Below are 19,111 nucleotides of genomic sequence, written 5' to 3'. Positions count from 1 at the left end.
GTCTATGGTAGAGAGACCTTCTCTTTATCTTCTCCAGGTAATAAACTCTTAGTGTTTTGCCAGAGTAGGGAAGAGATTATTACGCAGTTGTGTGGTATATATGGTAGGATCTGAGGATCTCATTAGTTTGTTTGTTTGTTTGTTTTTTGGCAGAATTTCAGCCAATTCTTGTTTTCTTCTCTGATTTTACCCCCCCCCCCCCCTTTTGGCTATGTTCATGGCATGTGAAAGATCCCAGGCCAGGGATCAATCCTGCACCACACAGCCACCTGGACCACTACAATGACAACCCAAGGCCCTTAACTTGCTGCACCACAGGGGAACTCCTACCTCCATTTTAAAAGGTGTTGCCAATGAACTGAGCTTTTTGGGGTTCTGGTGTAAATCTTTCCCTACTGTTGGCTTTGAATTCAGCTCTCTTACATAAATCAGTTACCACTTATCCACTTGCATTCCACCTTCCAATATTTTAATTGCTATTGTTTTATCTCCTGGGCTTATTCTCCTTGTGGGTTCATATCTCTAAATTCTCTTTAATGTTATTTTAATTAAAATTTTAATTTTGGGGAAAGGGTTTAAAGCACCCTTTAAAGCACCAATCTGTATTCTCTTATACTTTTTCTTTTTGTAATATATATTTGCAATAAGTAAAATTATTGCAAAAGGTAGAAAGGAGAGAACACAGTTGTCTCCAAAACTTTCCAGCTTATGATGAGATCAGATAACCTTTAAGCACCAATCTTGAACAACATGGTGGTTTCCCAGTGGACAGTCATTTGTTTCTAGTCATATACTGCTTTACATTTCTTTCTTTCGTCTTTTTGCTATTTCTTGGGCCGCTCCCGTGGCATATGGAGGTTCCCAGGCTAGGGGTTGAATTGGAGCTGTAGCCGCTGGCCTACGCCAGAGCCACAGTAACTCGGGATCCGAGCTGCATCTGCAACCTACACCACAGCTCACGGCAAGGCTGGATTGTTAACCCACTGAGCAAGGCCAGGGACCGAACCCGCAACCTCATGGTTCCTAGTCGGATTCGTTAACCACTGAGCCATGACGGGAACTCCTGCTTTACATTTCTATCTAGCTTTTGCAAACAGTGTTTTACTGGCATATAAGTTTCTTTAGGGCAAGGACCATAATATGTTCCCTGTGTTTTTTTGAAAAGTAAGTTATCAGAAATACCAGAAATGCTGGAAATTTACTTAATAAGAATTATGTTTTATTTTGATCTCATTTTATAGGTTGAAGAATGCCTCATCTGATGTAAAACAAATGGTTAAAAGTGAAGCCGACTTGGATATTACTGCTGAGCTCAGAAAGAAACTCCATCGGGCTAAGAAAGAAAAATTAGAAATAACAACTAAGCACAATGCAGAGGTAGAATTTATTTTCTTCTGAAATAATGTTAAAAGTAGTTTGATTATTTATTTATTTTTCTTTTTACGGCCACACCTGCGGCATGTGGAAGTTCCTGGGCTAGAGGTAGAATTAGAGCCGCAGTTGCAGTTTATGCTGCAGCTTGTGGCAATGCTGGATCCTTAAGCCACAGAGCCAGGCCAGAGATTGAACTTTCATTCTCCCAGAGACAATGTTGGGTCCTTAACCTGCTGAACCACAACAGGAACTTTAGTTTGATTATTTTACAGTCATTCCATATTAGAAATTCCTTGTTTTAACATTTATCACTATAACATTCTTGTGCTTAAGTAGGGAATTATAATAAAACCGATAGTTTTTTAAATACAATGTAATTCTATAGGAGTGTTAATGTAGAAATTTAATGAACTATTATGTTTATTGGTGTGTTGTCTTAGTTTTATTTTAATTAATGTGTTGTACTTGATCAAAAGTTAATTGATGAATACGTTCGGTGACTAATGGATTCATAAATTAGACATTTGGAAATCTTAATGTATGTTTCTTATGGTCTTAGTCATAGAACAGTCTCTTAAAGAATTAGATTTGAGTATGGAATTTTTTTTTTTTGTCTTTTTGCCTTTTCTTGGGCCACTCCTGCGGCATATGGAGGTTCCCAGGCTAGGGGTCGAATCGCAGCTATAGCCACTGGCCTACACCAGAGCCATAGCAGCGCAGGATCCGAGCCGTGTCTGCGACCTACACCACAGCTCACGGCAACGCCGGATCGTTAACCCACTGAGCAAGGGCAGGGATCGAACCTGCAACCTCATGGTTCCCAGTCAGATTCATTAACCACTGTGCCACCACGGGAACTCCGGAGTTTTTTTTTTTTTTGACTACTCCCACAGCATATAAAAGTTCTGGGGCCAGGGATCGAACCTGCACCGCAGCTGTGGCCCAAGCCCGGATCCTTGACACACTGTGCTATCAGGGGAGCTCCTGGAATTTTTAATCATAGTTTGTCATGAATTATGTTAGTTTCTTTTTATATTGTATCACTGTATCTTTTATTTTGTGTGTTTATATGTAAAAATATATATATGTTTCATACGTATATGCATATATTCCAAGGACAGTAGTTATTTTTTATTCTAAGATAATTCATGAATTATACGTTTGTCTCTTCTTTCTTTTTTCTTTTTTCTTTTTTTTGTCTTTTTGCCTTTTTGTCTTTTCAGGGCCCCACCCATGGCATATGGAGGTTCCCAGGCTAGGGGCCTAATCTGAGCTGTAGCTGCCGGGCCACACCAGAGCCACAGCAACGCCAGATCTGAGCCACACCTGCAACTTATACCACAACTCACAGCAACGCCAAATCCTTAACCCACTGAGCAAGGCCAGGGATTGAACCCGAAACCTCATGGTTCCTAGTCGGATGCGTTAACCACTGAGCCATGACAGGAACTCCTGTGTCTTCTTTCTGATTTTTTTTTTTTTTTCTGTTTTCTTCTTTTTCTCTACTTAAATCTTACTCATTCTTAAATCTCAGCTTAGGCAGATCTGGCTTCATTCTGGGCCCTTCCATTTACAAGATATGTAACCTTGGGTGAGTTATTTATCCTGTACATCGTTGGTTTCTCATTGTGAAATGCTGGTCCTAAAGGGTTGTTGATGTAATTAAGTGAAATAGAGTTTGTGAAGTGCCTGTGCCCTGTAATAGTAATTGTAATTTATTGACAGTTAAGCATAAACCGTATATTTTCCTTCCCTTTTTGCTAAATTCCGATGCTGTTCTGTTGGGAAACCATTTAAAGCCTTGATAGGTGAAAGTGATTTCTCCTTTCTTTGTTTCCCATAATGCATTGCTGTTACAGATATCTTAGAGCTAAAACATTTATTTCATGTTTACCTGCTCTTTTTTAGTCCTTAAACTTCCTCAGAGCTGGAAGCAGTGCTCATGCCTTGTCTCTGTACCTCTTGGGTTGGAGCATAGTAGGCGCCCAGTGGCTGTGTGTTCAGATTCTCTAAGGAACAGTGGTTTATGCTTAAAATAACAAGTGATGAATATGTGACTGTTTTATTTCTAATTTTAGTGTCAATGAGGTAATTTTATTTTATTTTATTTTTTTATTTTTTGTCTTTTGTCTTTTTTTTTGTTGTTGTTGTTGCTATTTCTTGGGCCGCTCCCGTGGCATATGGAGGTTCCCAGGCTAGGGGTTGAATCGGAGCTGTAGCCACTGGCCTACGCCAGAGCCACAGCAACGCGGGATTCGAACCGCGTCTGCAACCTACACCACAGCTCACGGCAACGCCAGATCGTTAACCCACTGAGCAAGGGCAGGGACCGAACCCGCAACCTCATGGTTCCTAGTCGGACTCGTTAACCACTGCGCCACGACGGGAACTCCTCAATGAGGTAATTTTAAAACGATAATTGGAGTAGTAATTGCTTCTATTTTTGTTGTACAATTACATACTGGATATACAGTAATATTTGTTAAATGGTGCTAATAGTTCATAATCTCCAAAAGTTATTTTTAAAACCAAATGTACGTTTTACTTGAGAATATTAGTGTCATGATAATCATTCATCCATTATATACAGGTGTTTGTGGTGGTATTGAACTGATGCTCGTGTACGCAGGAGTTAAGGAGATGAGCAGGCTTCTAAAGCAGTGCTATGCAAAAGATATATAATGCAAATATCATGTGTAGTTTTAAATTCTCTAGTAGCAATATTTTGAAAAGAAAAAATACATACGTGAAGTTAATTTTAGTATTTTATTTAATACAGTGTAGCCAAGATTATCATTATATCAATATGAAAAATTATTAGCGAGATACTTTATTGTATATATTTTATACATTTTTGGTACCAAGTTTTTTGAAATCCAGTGTGTATTATTTTTTTCTTTTTAGGGCCATACCTGTGGCATATGGAAGTTCCGAGGCTAGGGGTCAGATTAGAGCTATAGCTGGCTATACCACCACAGCCACAGACAACAAAGGATCCAAGCCACATCTGTGACCTACACTGCAGCTTGTGGCAACGGTGGATCCGTAACCCACTGAGCGAGGCCACGGATCAAACCCATGTCCTCATGGATGCTAGTCTCAGGTTCTTATCCTGCAGAGCCACAATGGGAACTCCAACTCCAGTGTACATTTGTAGCACCTCTTAATTCAGACTAGTCACATTTCAAGGGCTCAAAAGACACGTGTGGCTAATGGCTACCATACTGGAGAAGCAGTTCTTTGTTTTTTTTAATGGCCACACTGGTGGCATATGGAAATTTCCAGGCCAGGGATTGAACCTGCATCCTCACAGACACTATGGCAGGTTCTTAACACACTGAGCCACAAGGAGAACTCTGACACAGCAACATGGGATCTTGAGCCGAGTCTGCAACCTACACCACAGCTCATGGCAATACCGGACTCTTAACCCACTGAGCGAGGCCAGGGATTGAACCTGCTTCCTCATGGATCCTAGTCAGGCTCGTTAACCGCTGAGCCCTGAAGGGAACTCCAAGCTAGCTTATTAAATTCGGATCCAGCCTATATATATTCCGTAGGTTCCTGCTAACACAAGATTAGCAAGATCTTTTCGATTCTTTTGCTTATAGAAGCTATTTTCTCCCTGTGCAGATTGCGTTTATAGTTTACTGAGTTCTGGGCCTACCTATGGCGACAAAGAGGTTGAGATGGGTCTTTCAAATCTTCTTGCAAGGCAGCTATTTCAGGCATGGTCATTACTAAGTCTTTAAGCAAGGGAAGGCTGCTTACCTCAGACAGGGAAGAGTGGCTGCTTTTGTTGGTAAGGGATGCTTAGGGGAGACTTGGGAGTTTACAATTTTCAGGATTGTCGAATTCCAAAAGCCCTCATCCACTTTCCTTCCTTTCTGCTTAATGCCCAGCTGATAAATACCATTTTAACATTAGAAACTTGGTGAGGCTCTTCATTCACCTAGTATTATAATTCTGCATTTCCCATAATCAGATTTTCTGTCTGGTCCTTAACCTTTTCTTCCATGGGTCTGTGAGAAATAAGAGGTTCTTTTAAAGTCAACATAGAATCTGGTTTTCTTACGATTTTGTGTTGAGATTCTAGAGCCTTGAGATTGCCTTTTTGTTTCATAAATTCTCTGGCATAGTTAGATTTAGCCTTCCCACCCATGGGTCTTGTAGTAAACAATACTGCCATATTGGCAAGTGCTGTTGCTACTTCACTTCCCAAAGGCTTGTCCTCCTCTGGCACTTTAAACAACTTCACGTGATAGGTTAAATAATTGTGATCCCACTGGAGGTCATGGATAACTCCAAAAGTATCTATTTTTACCTGCAAAAAGTCTTCACTGAATTTAGGCTCGTGTAGGTTTACTAACGAATATCAGAAACCCTTTCTAATACTACTTGGTGTCTAGATGGAATTGATTAAATGGGTACCAGAGAAGCTACCCTAGAGGGTAGCAATCTTAGGAAGTTGTTTCCAGTCCTAAGGCTGATAAAACCCAGAGTCATTTAGAAAGAGCTAGGACCATAGAAGGAGGGCCTATCCAGAAGGATTTGCAGCCACAGGGAAGAAGAGATGCTGCTTGGGGTAGAGCAAGAGAGGGATAAACACCCTGGCTTCTCTCTCCTGCCCTCATATATACCACAAGTGCCTCTCTTGAACCCATACTCCTGAGGAACCATTGGTCAAGGAAGCCTGGCAAATGAAGTTCCTACAATACAGAGCAGAGCTAGAGAAAAATGGGGGGTGGGGGTGGTCTGAGGGCAAACAGGTAAATGACTGGCGCAACTGAGACTGCCCAAATGTTAATAACTTTATTATTTTGAGGGGAGAGAGTAGGTAGAGAAGTATGGAGTGATTTATGGAGTTATCTTGAATATGTAATTAAAGTTTCATGTTTTTTCTATTAACTTATTAAAGGATAATTGTAAATTCTTATTTAATGAGTATGTGTTTTGAAGACATTTACTTTTTAAAAATTTTTAAAGATGGAAATTACTTTTATATGTGAAAAAGAGTGTAACTCTTGCTGCACTGTGTATATAAACTCCTACTTATGGTAATTTCTCTCTTTCTTTTGTTTTTTTTTTTGTTTTTTTTTTTGCTTTTTAGGTCTGCAAGTGTGGCACATGGAAGTTCCCAGGCTAGGGGTCAAATCACACCTACACCTGCCGGCCTATGCCACAGCCACAGCAACGCTGTGGATCTGAGCCAGGTCTGCAACCTACACCATAGCTCACAGCAATGTTCATTCCTTAACTCACTGAGTGAGGCCAGGGATTGAAGCCCATCCTTATGGACACTAATCTGGTTCGTTTCCATTGAGCCGCAATGGGAATTCCCTTATGGTAACTTTCTTCCTTTCTTCCTTCCTTTCTTCCTTCCTTCCTTCCTTCCTTCCTTCCTTCCTTCCTTCCTTGGGTTTCTTTTGGCTTTTTATGGCCAAAAAACCCCAAAAAACAAACAAACAAACAAAAAAACAACGAAAAGTACGGCTAGGGGTTGAATCAGAGCTGCAGCTGCCAGCCTACACCACAGCCACAGCAACACCAGATCCTTATGGTAATTTCTGATGCTGCCCTTTAGAAATCCTTTTTGTCTTTCCTTGTTTGGTAATTGGACCATCTATTTCTAGCCTGGTACAGTAGCTAGATGCTTTCCAACGTGATGCCTTCCTAGCATTCTCTCTCATCCACCATCTCTTTCTCTCCCTCTAGCAATAAGTAATTTTGCTTTTCTTTTTTTCTTTTTTTATTACTCAAATGAATTTATCACATCTGTAGTTGTATAATAATCATCACAATCCAGTTTCACAGGATTTCCATCCCACAACCCAAGCACACACCCCCACCCCCCAAACTGTCTCTTCCAGAGACCATAAGGTTTTCAATGTCCGTGAGTCAGCATCTGTTCTACAAAGAAGTTCTGTCTGTCTTTTTTTCAGATTCCACATGTCAGTGAAAGCATTTGATGTTGGTCTCTCATTGTATGGCTGACTTCACTTAGCATGATAATTTCTAGGTCCATCCATGTTGCTAAAAATGCTAGTATTTTGTTCCTTTTAATGGCTGAGTAATATTCCATTGTGTATATGTACCACATCTTCTTGATCCACTCCTCTGTCAAAGTAATTTTGCTTTTCTTTGAACTATCATAACATTTTTACCTCTTTTATAAAGCTAATCCCATATCTTTCTGTAGCATTTCTTTACTTGGTATTGCAACTTTATGATGTTTGTTTTTATATTTTTTGCTGCACTTGACACATAGCAAGTATATAATATCATTTAATAAATCATTGATTAGATTATAGGATTTTAGAGTGGGAAGGACTTTATAAATCTTCTGGTTCTATCTCTCTGACCTTCTATTGCATTACTTCATGGAAGGATATTAGATATATCAGATCTAGTTATTAAATATCTAGTTTTCTAAATAGAATTAAGTTAATAGATATTCATTAAAATTCCTAAAAAATTGGCAATTTTATTACTTTATGCCCTATCAGTAATGTCATAATTTAGAGAAATAATATAGACAGTACTTACTAAACTATACTTTGATACCATTTGCTTCTTGATTTCAATTAGGGAATAGGAGGAGAGGAGAGAGTGAATTTTTGAGTGGTTACGAAGTGTCATGCATTTTTTTCACTTCTTAGATATGTCTATTTCTGATTAAAACCTGTGGTTTCTCTTTATTTTTAGTAAGGAGTTCATATGAAAATTTTTTGTTTTGATTTTTTTTCTCTAGTGAATTCTCTAAAGTAAGAAAATTAATGAGTGTTATTCGGTAAGTGAGGCTAGTGCTTCTTTTCTAGTCTTTTAGAAAAGTATAAATATATATATTCTTATATTATAAATATTATAGAAACAAATTCCTCTAAGAAATTAAAATGTTTGGCTGCATGGTCTCATAATCTTGGAGACATATTTTAATATTCCAGAAATCTGTTTTTAGCTGGCAAGCTATGAGAGCCACATTGCGAAGCTACGATCTGAGGTTGAAAAAGGAGAGGCATTGAGACAAAGTCTGGAGTATGACCTAGCTGTTGCTAGAAAGGAAGCTGGACTTGGAAGACGGGCTGCTGAAGAAAGATTAGCTGAGGCACATAGGATCCAAGAGAAACTCTGTGGTAAAACTATTTCTCTTTCTTCCCATGTTTAGGGTTGAAACCTCATTGTATGTCATTGCTCCCTGTTATGTATACATTCCATATAGGAGCAGAGGTAGAATTTTGATTTCTTTGATTGGCCTTTGATGGACAGGCTTTGTTGGGTGTATATGTCTTTTGGCAATTATGTGAATGGGGTTCAAAGTTTTGTTAATCACTTTTTAGAGCACTTGGTCCATGAATAATCAGCAGAATCACATAAAGATTTAAAAAAAATTGTAGGTCTCCTATCACATATAATCTGAGTCAGAATCTCTAGTTTGAAAGAATCTATATGTTTAGGAAGCACTGTAGGTGATTTGCTGATTAGCTAAGTATAGGAACCACAGGGTTAGAGCAGGGTGCCTAGGAAAGAAAAAGGTAGTAGATTTAATCCTCAGAAGCTTGTTATATAACATATGAACATTTGAAAAAATTGTAAAATCTTTTAAAAATCTATTTAAGTATAATAGAAATAAATGTGCCTACATGTCAAAACATGTTCATTATTGCTAATTAGTAAATGCAAACCAAAATTACAGTGAGGTGCAGTGGGTTAAGGATCTGTCATTGCCACTGCTATGGCTTGGGTCACTGCTGTAGCGTAGGCTCCATTCCTGGCTCAAGAACTTCCACATGCTGAAGGTATGGCAAAAAAAGAAAAAACAAAACAAACAAAAAACTACAATGAGGTACCACCTTACACCTGTCAGAATGGCCATCATCAAAAAGTCTTCAGGTAACAAATGCTAGAGGGGGTGTGGAGAAAAGGGAACTCTTCTACCTTGTTGGTGAGAACGTAAATTGGTGCAGCCAATCAGAGAACAGTGTGGAGGTTCCTCAAAAAACTAGAAACAGAGTTGCCGTATAACAATTCTATTTGTGGGCTTATATCCAGATGAAACTATAATTCAAAAAGATACATGCACCCCAGTGTTCATTGCAGCACTATTTATAATAGCTAAGACGTGGAAGCAGCCTAACTGTCCTTCAAAATAGGAATGGAGTGAGAAGATGTGACATATATATATATATGTGTGTGTGTGTGTGTGTGTGTGTGTGTGTGTATGTGTGTGTGTGTATATATATATATAACTCAGCCATAAAAAATAATGCCATTTGCAGCAACATGGATGGACCTAGAGATTATCATACTAAGTGACCTAAGACAGAGAAGGACAAATATCGCATAATATTACTTATATGTGGAATTTAAAATGTGACACAAATGAACATATCTACAAAATAGAAACAGACTCACCTATATAGAGAACAAAACTGTGGTTACCAAGGGGGTTGGGAGCAGAGATGGATTGGGAGTTTGGAATTAGCAGATGCAAAATATTATATATAGGATGAATAAACAATAAGGTCCTACCGCCTGACACAGGGAACTATATTCAATATCTTGTGATTAAACCATAATGGAAAAAATATAAAAAATAATATATATTTGTATAACTGAATAATTTTGCTGTACAGCAGAAATTAACACAACATTGTAAAGCAACTATACTTCAATAGGAGTTCTTGTTGTGGCTCAGTAGAAGCAAACGCAACTACTACCCATGAGGATGTTGGTTTGATCCCTGGCACCGCTCAGTGGGTTAAAGATCCAGTGTTGCTGCAAGCTGCCATGTAGATTGCAGATGAGGCTTGGATCATGCATTGCTGTGGCTGTGGTGTAGGCCAGCAACTATAGCTCTGATTTGACCCCTAGCCTGGGAACTTCCATATGCTGCACATGTGGCCCTAAAAAAAAAAAAAAAACCAAACCAAACCAAACCAAAACAAAAACTGTATTTCAATAAAATTTAAGAAAAATAAATATGCCTTGAAGAGTGTGTAAATCATAACCAGCATGCAGGACGTACAATGGAAAATTATCGTTAAGTCCTCCACATGGATAACTGCTATTCTGATTTTTAATAGCAAGAATTAATTTTGCCTCTTTTTTGTACTTTATATGAAGGCAATCATATACTGTGTACTTTTTTTTTTTTTTTAAGGCCACACCTGCAGCATATGGAAATTCCTAGGCTATGGGTTGAATCAGAGCTGCAGCTGCAGGCCTGTGCCACAGCCACAGCAATGCTGGATCTGAGCCATATCTGCAATGCTGGATCTGAGCCATGTCTGCAACCTACACCACAGCTTATGGCAACACCTGATCCTTAACCCACCGAATGAGGCCATGGATCAAACTCTCATCCTCATGGTTACCTCCTGGGTTCCTAACCTGCTGAGCCACAATGGGAACTCCACTGTGTACTGTCTTGTATTTGGCTTCTTTCCTTCAGCATTGTGTTTGTGAGTTCATCCCTGCTGTCCTGTGAACTTTGCACTGATGTTTAATACGATATTGTGTGAACATACCACACTTATACTCATCCATTTCTATTGATAGTGGTAGTGGATAGTGTCAGTTTTTGGTTATTAAGAATAAGGTTGCTGTGAACATTCTTTTTTTTTTTTTTCTTTTTACAGCTGCACCTGGGGCATATGGAAATTCCTAGGCCAGAGGTCGAATCGGAGCTTCATCTGCAACCTACACTGTGGCTTGTGGCAATGCCAGATCCTTAACTCCCTGAGTGAGGTCAGGGATTGAACCTCAACCCTCGCAGAGACCACATCGGGTCCTTAACCTGCTGAGCCACAACAGAAACTCCCATTGCTGTGAACATTCTTGTACTCAGCAGGTTTTAATTAAGAGAATACTGAACATGAATTCAGAAGATTTAGATTTAGGTCCTGATTCTGCAAATTAATTACTGATTTTTGAACTTAGGTTATTTTAAAGATGAAATGAGAGAATGATAGTGCTTTGTTGACTGCATGGGGCTAAATGCATGTTAAGTTATAATTACTATATAGGTTATGATCCCTAGTCTTGGCCTGGCCATTGGTCAAAAATACTTTTGGTTACCTCTAGTATTTGATAACTATACCACTACCTGCAATTTAGGAATATAAGACTTAAAAGGCACAAGATATACAAGTTAATGACTTTCATTTAATTATGAGTAAATTGAAGGGAAATGGGAAGTTGCTTGCCCAAAGTCAAATGATTTCAAATAGACACTTTATAGAACAGCATAGAAGAATAGCCATTAGTCACATGAAAAATGCTTACCTTCACTTGTCATCAGGAAATGCAAATTAAAACCAACAGTAATGACACTTCATACCTATCATAAGGCTCTAATTGAAAAGACAGTCAATACCAAATGTTAATAAGGATATAGAGCTACTGGAAGTCTTTTTTTAAAAAAAAATTTTTTATCTGTATTTTTTTTTTATTATTCAATGAATGTATTACATTTGTAGTTATACGATGATCATCACAATCCAATTTTATAGAATTTCCATCCCACAACCCCAGCGCATCCCCCCACCTACCAAACTGTCTCTTTTGGAGACCATAAGTTTTTCAAAGTCTGTGAGTCAGTATCTGTTCTGCAAAGAAGTTCAGTCTGTCCTTTTTTCAGATTCCACATGTCAGTGAAAGCATTTGATGTTGGTGTCTCATTGGATGGCAGACTTCACTTAGCATGATAATTTCTAGGTCCATCCATGTTGCTAAAATGCTGGTATTTTGTTCCTTTTAATGGCTGAGTAATATTCCATTGTGTGTATGTACAACAGCTTCTTGATCCACCCCTCTCTTGATGGACATTTAGGTTGTTTCCATGTCTTGGCTATTGCAAATAGTGCTGCAATGACCATTGGAGTCCATGTGTCTTTGTGAGTCATGGTTTTTTCTGGATAGATGCCCAGGAGTGGGATTGCTGGATCAAATGGTAGTTCTATGTTTAGTTTTCTGAGGAATCTCCATACTGCTTTCCAGAGTGGTTGCACCAATTTACAATCCCACCCACAGTGTACTAAGGTTCCTTTTTCTCCACACCCTCTCCAGCACTTATTGTTTGTTGACTTTTGGATGATGGCCATTCTGACTGATGTAAGGTGGTACCTCATCGTGGTTTTGATGTGCCTTTCTCTACTAATGAGTGATGTTGAACATCTTTTCATGTGTTTTTTGGCCGTCTGTATGTCTTCTTTGGAGAACTGTCTGTTTAGATCTTCTGCCCATTTTTTGATGGGGTTGTTTGTTTGTTTGGTATGGATCTGCAGAAGATGTTTATAAATGTTGGAGATTAATCCCTTGTCAGTTGAATCACTTGCAAAGATTTTCTGCCATTCTGTGGGTTGTGTTTTTGTGTTGTTTAGGGTTTCCTTTGCTGTGCAGAAACTTTGAAGTTTGAGTAGGTCCCATTTGTTTATTTTTGTTTTTATTGTCAATACTCTAATAAGAGGTGGATCTGAGAAGTTGTTGCTGTGGTTTGTGTCAGAGAGTGTTTGGCCTATGTTTTCCTCTAAGAGTTTTAGAGTGTCTGGTCTTCTATCTAGGTCTTTAATCCATTTGGAGTTTATTTTTTGTGTATGGTGTTAGGGAGTGTTCTCATTTCATTCTTTTCCATGTGGCTGTCCAGTTTTCCCAGCACCACTTATTTGAACAAGCTGTCCTTTCTCCATTGTATATTCTTGCCTCCTTTGTCATAGATGAGTTGGCTGGAGGTGCGTGGGTTGATTTCTGGGCTTTCTCTCCTGTTCCACTGATGTATATTTCTGTCTTTGTGCCAGTACCATGCAGTTTGGATGATTGTAGCTTTGTAGTATAGTCTGAAGTCTGGGAGCCTGATTCATCCAGCTCCATTTTTTTTTTCTTCAGGATGTCTTTGGCTCTTCTGGGTCTTTTGTGTTTCCAAACAAAGTTTAAACTATTTTGTTCAAGTTCTGTGAAAAATGTCCTTGGTAATTTGATAGGGATTGCATTGAGTCTGTAGATTGCCTTAGATAGTATAGTCATTTTGATAATATTAATTCTTCCAATCCAAGAGCATGGTATGTCTTTCTCTCTATCTGTATCATCTTTTATTTCTTTCATCAGTGTCTTATATGGAACTCTTATACTTTGTTACTAGGAGAGTAAAACGGTACAAGTCCTTTGGGGAAAAAACTTGGCAATTCTTTTAAAATAAACATACATTTATCCGATGACCCAGTGGTTTCATTCGTTGATATTTTTCTGAGAAACATTTGTCCACAAAAGACTCGTGTAAGAATTTCATAGAAGCTCTATTTAGGACAGCTGCAAATTGGAGAAAAACCACAAATGTCCATTGATGAAAGGATGAAGAAATAATTTTTGTATATTCTTCAATGAAATGCTACTAAGCAATGAAAATGAACCAACTACTGATACATGCAGTAACATGAATGAATCTGGAAAAACATGCTGACTTAAACTTTACACAGAAAAGGATATCCTGTATGATTTTATTAATATGAATTTCTAGGACAGAAAAAAAATTGTTGGTGAAAAATGAGAACAGTGGTTACCTCTGGGATGAGTTGGCAGTAGGGACTGATTAGGAGAAGGTGGTAGGAAACTTTTCAGATTGAAAGAAATGTTCTATATTTTGATAGAGTTTTGGGTTAAATGAGTGTATGCATCTCTCAAATCTCTTTGAATGGTATACTTAAGGTTTGTCCATTTCACTATATGTAAATTTTACCTGCAGAATAATAATTGAGTTCTGTAATATTGAATTCTAATTAATGATATCAATGCTTAATTATTCAGGAGTGAAATGTACTCTTCTTTGCGGCTTGCTTTAAAATACATGAAAAAGTATGATGGTCTGATGGATGAAAAAAAATTAGTGGATGCATGGATAGATGGATGTATGTGTGATCAAGAAAATATATAAAACAAAATGTTAAGAATCCTGGAGCCTAGTCTAAGTTTATGGTGTTGATTGTGCTTTTTTTTTTTTTTTGGCCATGCCCACAGCATGCAGAAGTTCCCAGGCCAGGGGACAAACCCATGCCACAGCTGTAACCAGAGCCACAGCAGTGGTGATGCTAGATCTTAATCTACTGATCCACCAGGGAATTCCTAATACTGTTAACTTTATGTATTTTTGAAAATTTGTATGATAAAGTATTGAGGATAGAGTAAAAAACAACTTAATGGAGTTATGGGATATTAAAAAGAGATAGCCTCATAATGATTGAGAAAGGAAGTATGAAAGAAAATTTTGGAGGCTGGAAAAGAAATGGATGAGAGATAACTGACTTAGCAGACCTGAAATGTCAGAATCCTAAGCCAGGAATTGGGCAAGCTGGCAGACAGTCAAAGGCTTGTGAATTGGCAGCACCAGATACATTTTGAATTAGGAAATAAAATAGCACTGGTGATATGAAAGCTTTTTGCTCTAGAGGTGCTTAAGGTTCTCAGATCCCCTTTCCAAGAGCCTGCTATCCTGGGATTTCTCCCATTTCCTGGTATAAGTTGGGAGGTTTAATGTCTGAAGATGATAACATATAGGGTCTCTAGACTGGCAAGATGGGAATATAGCATGATGCTTAATGTTGAATATTGAGGAACTATTCCTTCCAGCTTCCCTTTTCTATTGGTTTACCCAAAAGCTAGCACTGAGATTTCTACACTCGATGTGGGAGCTTAGAAAGCTTTCTCATGGATCATCTGACCAAACTAGGAGGAAAAACCTAATGATAATGATTTTGGGGGTTTCCTAATAAATGGACCACATTTATCAGATCACATTTATCAAGTTCCATCCTCAAGCTCAGAATCTAGATAGTGGGTATATGATGTATAAAAGGGTACATCATCCTTACAATTACACTTAATTGGGAACAGACAACCAAGAATTAGCAGGTACTCGGGGAAAGCTTCTAAAATGGAGAGAAAAAAGTTAATTTGCGAGAATCAAAAACTCTGCAGGGAGAAGACTTAACGAACAAACAGTATTAATATCCTCAGGGCTGAAGGAGAATATATTCCATCCATGATGCAAGAACCAGATGATATAAAAAAAGAAAGTTCTTAGAATTAAAGTATCAAGTCAGAAATGAAAAATATCAACAGAAGCATTGGAAGATAAAGATGAAAGAAATATCCCAGGATTAGAGTTAAAAAAGACAGAGTTGGAAAAATAGGATAAAAGGCAAGAAACTTTGAGGACCAATCTGAATAATAAGTAATGTTGAAAAAAAGAGATAAAAGAGAAAACAGAGAGGGGTAAATGATCAATAAAATTATTTAAAAAATATCTCAGAGCTAAAGGATTTGAGCTGCCAGGTTGAAAGGGCCCGCTGAACATTCACCACAATGGGAAAAAATAGACCCACATGAAGGCAAAGTTCTATGCAGTTCCAGAAAAATAGAAAGTGAAGATGCTAAAGCTTTCAAAGAGAAAAAAAAGGAGTTCCTGTCATGGTGCAGTGGAAACGAATCCTACTAAGAACCACGAGGTTGCAGGTTTGATCCCTGGTCTCGCTCAATGGGTTAAGGATCCAGCATTGTCGTGAGCGTGGTGTAGGTCGCAGGCGCGGCTTGGATCCCATGTTGCTGTGGCTGTGGCATAGGCCAGCAGCTATAGCTCCGATTAGACCCCCTAGCCTGGAAACCTCCATATGCTGTGGTGCGGCCCTACCAAGCCAAAAAAAAAAAAAAACAAAAAAAAAAACAAAAAAGGGAAAAAGAAAGAAAAACAGGTCATATACAAAGGAACAGGAATCAAAATGGCCTCAAACTTCTTACTTGCAATACAGGATGCTAAACCATAGAATGAAGTCTTTATAGCGTAACCTCATGGGAGACTTCTTATACTTTTGCATTTGAAACTTTTTTTTTCTTTTTCGAGCCCCACCCATGACATGTGGAAGTTCCTAGGCTGGGGGTTGAATTGGAGCTGCAGCTGCTGGCCTGCCCCACATCCACAGCAGTGCCAGATCTGAGTTGCTTCTGCGACCTACACCACAGCTCACAGTTCACAAGCTCATGGCATTGCCAGATCCTTAACCCACTGGGATTGAGCCCAGATCCTCATGGAAACTAGTTGGGCTTGTTACTGCAGAGCCATAGTGTAAACTCTATTTGGAACCTTTCTGAACATATGATCCACTCAAAACATGAATATAATTTTAAAATAATATTCCTAACTACCTTTTTGTTTGTTTGTTTAACGTGTGTTTGTACATATTTCCTCATTTTTTCTTCTCAATAATTTTATTCTCACTGAGAATTATAGAGTCAGAGAGCTTTAATCAGGTAGTGGTGGTGGAGCCAGACCTGGAAGCCTTTCATGACTTCTTTCCCAGATGCTGAAACAGTAGTAGCCGTAGTGGAGTTGGGAGGTCATGATTATTATGGAGGTAATACTAGGATGAGAGGTGAGTTGAGCCGCACTTTGGGGGGGGTAAATAGCTATAGTTCAGAGGTTCCCATCCTCAAATTTCTGAGAGTCTCAAGTGTAAGGATGTGCCACAACTAACTTGATGCCAAGTCAAAAATCAAAATTTGTAATTTATCAAGTGTTTTCAAAAAGTAGCCCAATTATGTCTCACAGGTTTTTTTTTTAATTAAAAAATTAATTTTCTTGAATAGGAGAAAAAGCAATAGAGTTGTACCTAGTTCACCTAAACTTGGGCATGCATCTAGCAATATGTCCTACAATTTCATGGCAAAATCACCTCTGCCTGGAAAGAAATAAGAGATTGAGAAGTTATAGAATAGATTGATTCTGGGACAGGAGCTTTTCAAGAGTTCACTGGTGTGAAGCAGTTAAATGTTTTGTCCTGAGATCATGCTGTAACTGAAATCAGCTCTAATGCTGATTTGTTTTTTTGAACTCCTTTAGTTTTAGTTTATGATTGTAAATATATCTATTATTCTTTCATATTTTAATAGCTCAGAATGCAGAACTTCAGGGAAAGGCAAATGAGATTGAGAAAGCATTCCAGACTTCCCAGCAGAAATGGAAAGAAGAATGTAGAAGATTTGAACATGATTTGGAGGAAAGAGACAGTATAATTCAAAATTGCAATCAAGAATATGATTTACTTATGAAAGAAAAAAGCAGACTGGAGAAAACCCTACAGGTAAATATTTTGTAAGGAATTTTTTTCCCTATAAATAATGTTTACTGAGATGTGTTATACATTATTTGAAATTATGTTTGGAAAGGAAAATACCAGAAAACAAGAGAATCTGATTTCTTCCCCACCGCTATAATTTCTTTCCTCTCTCCCTCTCTTTTTTAGGGGCATTTTTGTGGGTCTCTTTTATAATATACTGTAGCAATATATTACTATATATATACTGTTTCTTTTGTGCGAAACAGTTTGAGGTCTCTGATCAAAAATGTTTAAAAACCCAACTTGCATAGGTATATTGTAAGAAGATAAGAACCCACAATTCATTTGATCCAGGGACATGAAAATTTGGAATGTTAGAAATGTGGGCCCTAGATTTTGACCTGAATATACAATAAATATAGAAAAATTTTATATATTCGATGTAAACTTCATTATCTATGTAGGGCACATTCTATATAGGCATGATATGTAAAATATTTGATGACCTTTTACTAAAATTATAGTGAGCTATTTACTTTCCCATTTTTTGTTTTTTAGTCTCTAAAATAAAAGCATGGTTTAAGGTTGAAGTTGCCAGCTACTTAAAGGATAGATTTTGAATTGTTTGTATTTGCCATTTTTTGGAAGTACCAGTTTAAATTAAAAAATACATAATAAAAATGTACCACATTTTCCGCTGGTGTAAAAAAAAAGTGTTTTCAGAACACTGGAAATAAATCTTTACTAGAAATAGTCTTACAAAAGCATTTGAAAAGTGTAAAAGCTTCAGCACAAGGGTTCCCTGACATTGTTAGCCTATCTCCTTTTGATTTCCTGAATGTCAACAGTTGCAGTTGTCTTTTCTATTTACTGCAGTATTCCTACACCCTGGAACAGTGCCAGGCATAAACAAGGGCTCCATTAGTATTTGAATGGGGGGAGCTTAGGTGGCAACTGGAACTACTCTATATAACCTTCCCCACGAAAAATGTCTTAGAGGAGTTCTCTGGTGGCTCAGTGGGTTAAGCATCTGGCATTGCCACTGCCAAGGCCTGGGTTGCTGCTGTGACATGGGTTAGATTCCTTGACCTGGAACTTCCAAATGCCATGAGTGTGACCAAAAAAGAAAATTAGAAGTAAAAAAACCCCAAAAAACAAAAAGCAAAACCTGCAAAGAAACAAACAAAGTCTTAGTTATAGAAAAAGAAGGGTACAGTTGGCAGCATTCCTTACAGTCAATCAGCCTGCATCTTAAGATCTCTTATGGATCTTGATATTGATGTGATCAGATGATCATCTAGTTGGTAGAACTCTGCTTTGATTTAATGCATTTGGCTTTGAACTAATCTGTGCAGAGACCTTTGGGGTTGAAGAGGAGTCCCTATTTAGCCCTAAGGGGAAAAAGCCCCAAGGCTCTTTGTGTTGGCTTTCCATTAGTGAAAGTTGGAAGGGCAGTCTTTATTATGCAGATCCAGGCTACTGTTTATGAGGGCACAGAAGGCTTTCCTCTCTCTCCTGTAAACCAAAGAATCTTTCTCCTTGTGTTAATGCAGACTTAGTTTTAAAACCAAAAGTTTAGAAAATTGGGCTTCTTGGGAAACCTGCACTGTATTCTTCCAAAATTTTGAGCTAAATTA

General features: G+C 38.1%; 1 protein-coding gene across 5 annotated transcripts in view; it reads left to right on the top strand.

The window, feature by feature from the left end:
• CCDC171 (coiled-coil domain containing 171) overlaps nucleotides 1–19,111 on the top strand; it is a 356,155-nt gene that overhangs the window by 21,141 nt on the left and 315,903 nt on the right. For 4 of the 5 annotated variants that reach the window (XM_047767619.1, XM_047767618.1, XM_047767620.1 and 1 more), the window contains 3 exons: nucleotides 1,242–1,377; nucleotides 8,333–8,507; nucleotides 17,308–17,498. In XM_047767619.1, coding sequence (XP_047623575.1) covers nucleotides 1,242–1,377; nucleotides 8,333–8,507; nucleotides 17,308–17,498 — 502 coding nt within the window. Of the gene's footprint in view, nucleotides 1–1,241; nucleotides 1,378–8,332; nucleotides 8,508–17,307; nucleotides 17,499–19,111 lie in introns of those variants that run through there. The other variant, XM_047767621.1, reaches the window with a different exon arrangement.

Source organism: Phacochoerus africanus, chromosome 2, assembly GCF_016906955.1.
Source record: "Phacochoerus africanus isolate WHEZ1 chromosome 2, ROS_Pafr_v1, whole genome shotgun sequence".
Taxonomy (NCBI): domain Eukaryota; kingdom Metazoa; phylum Chordata; class Mammalia; order Artiodactyla; family Suidae; genus Phacochoerus; species Phacochoerus africanus.
This window is presented reverse-complemented; position numbering and strand designations above follow the sequence as displayed.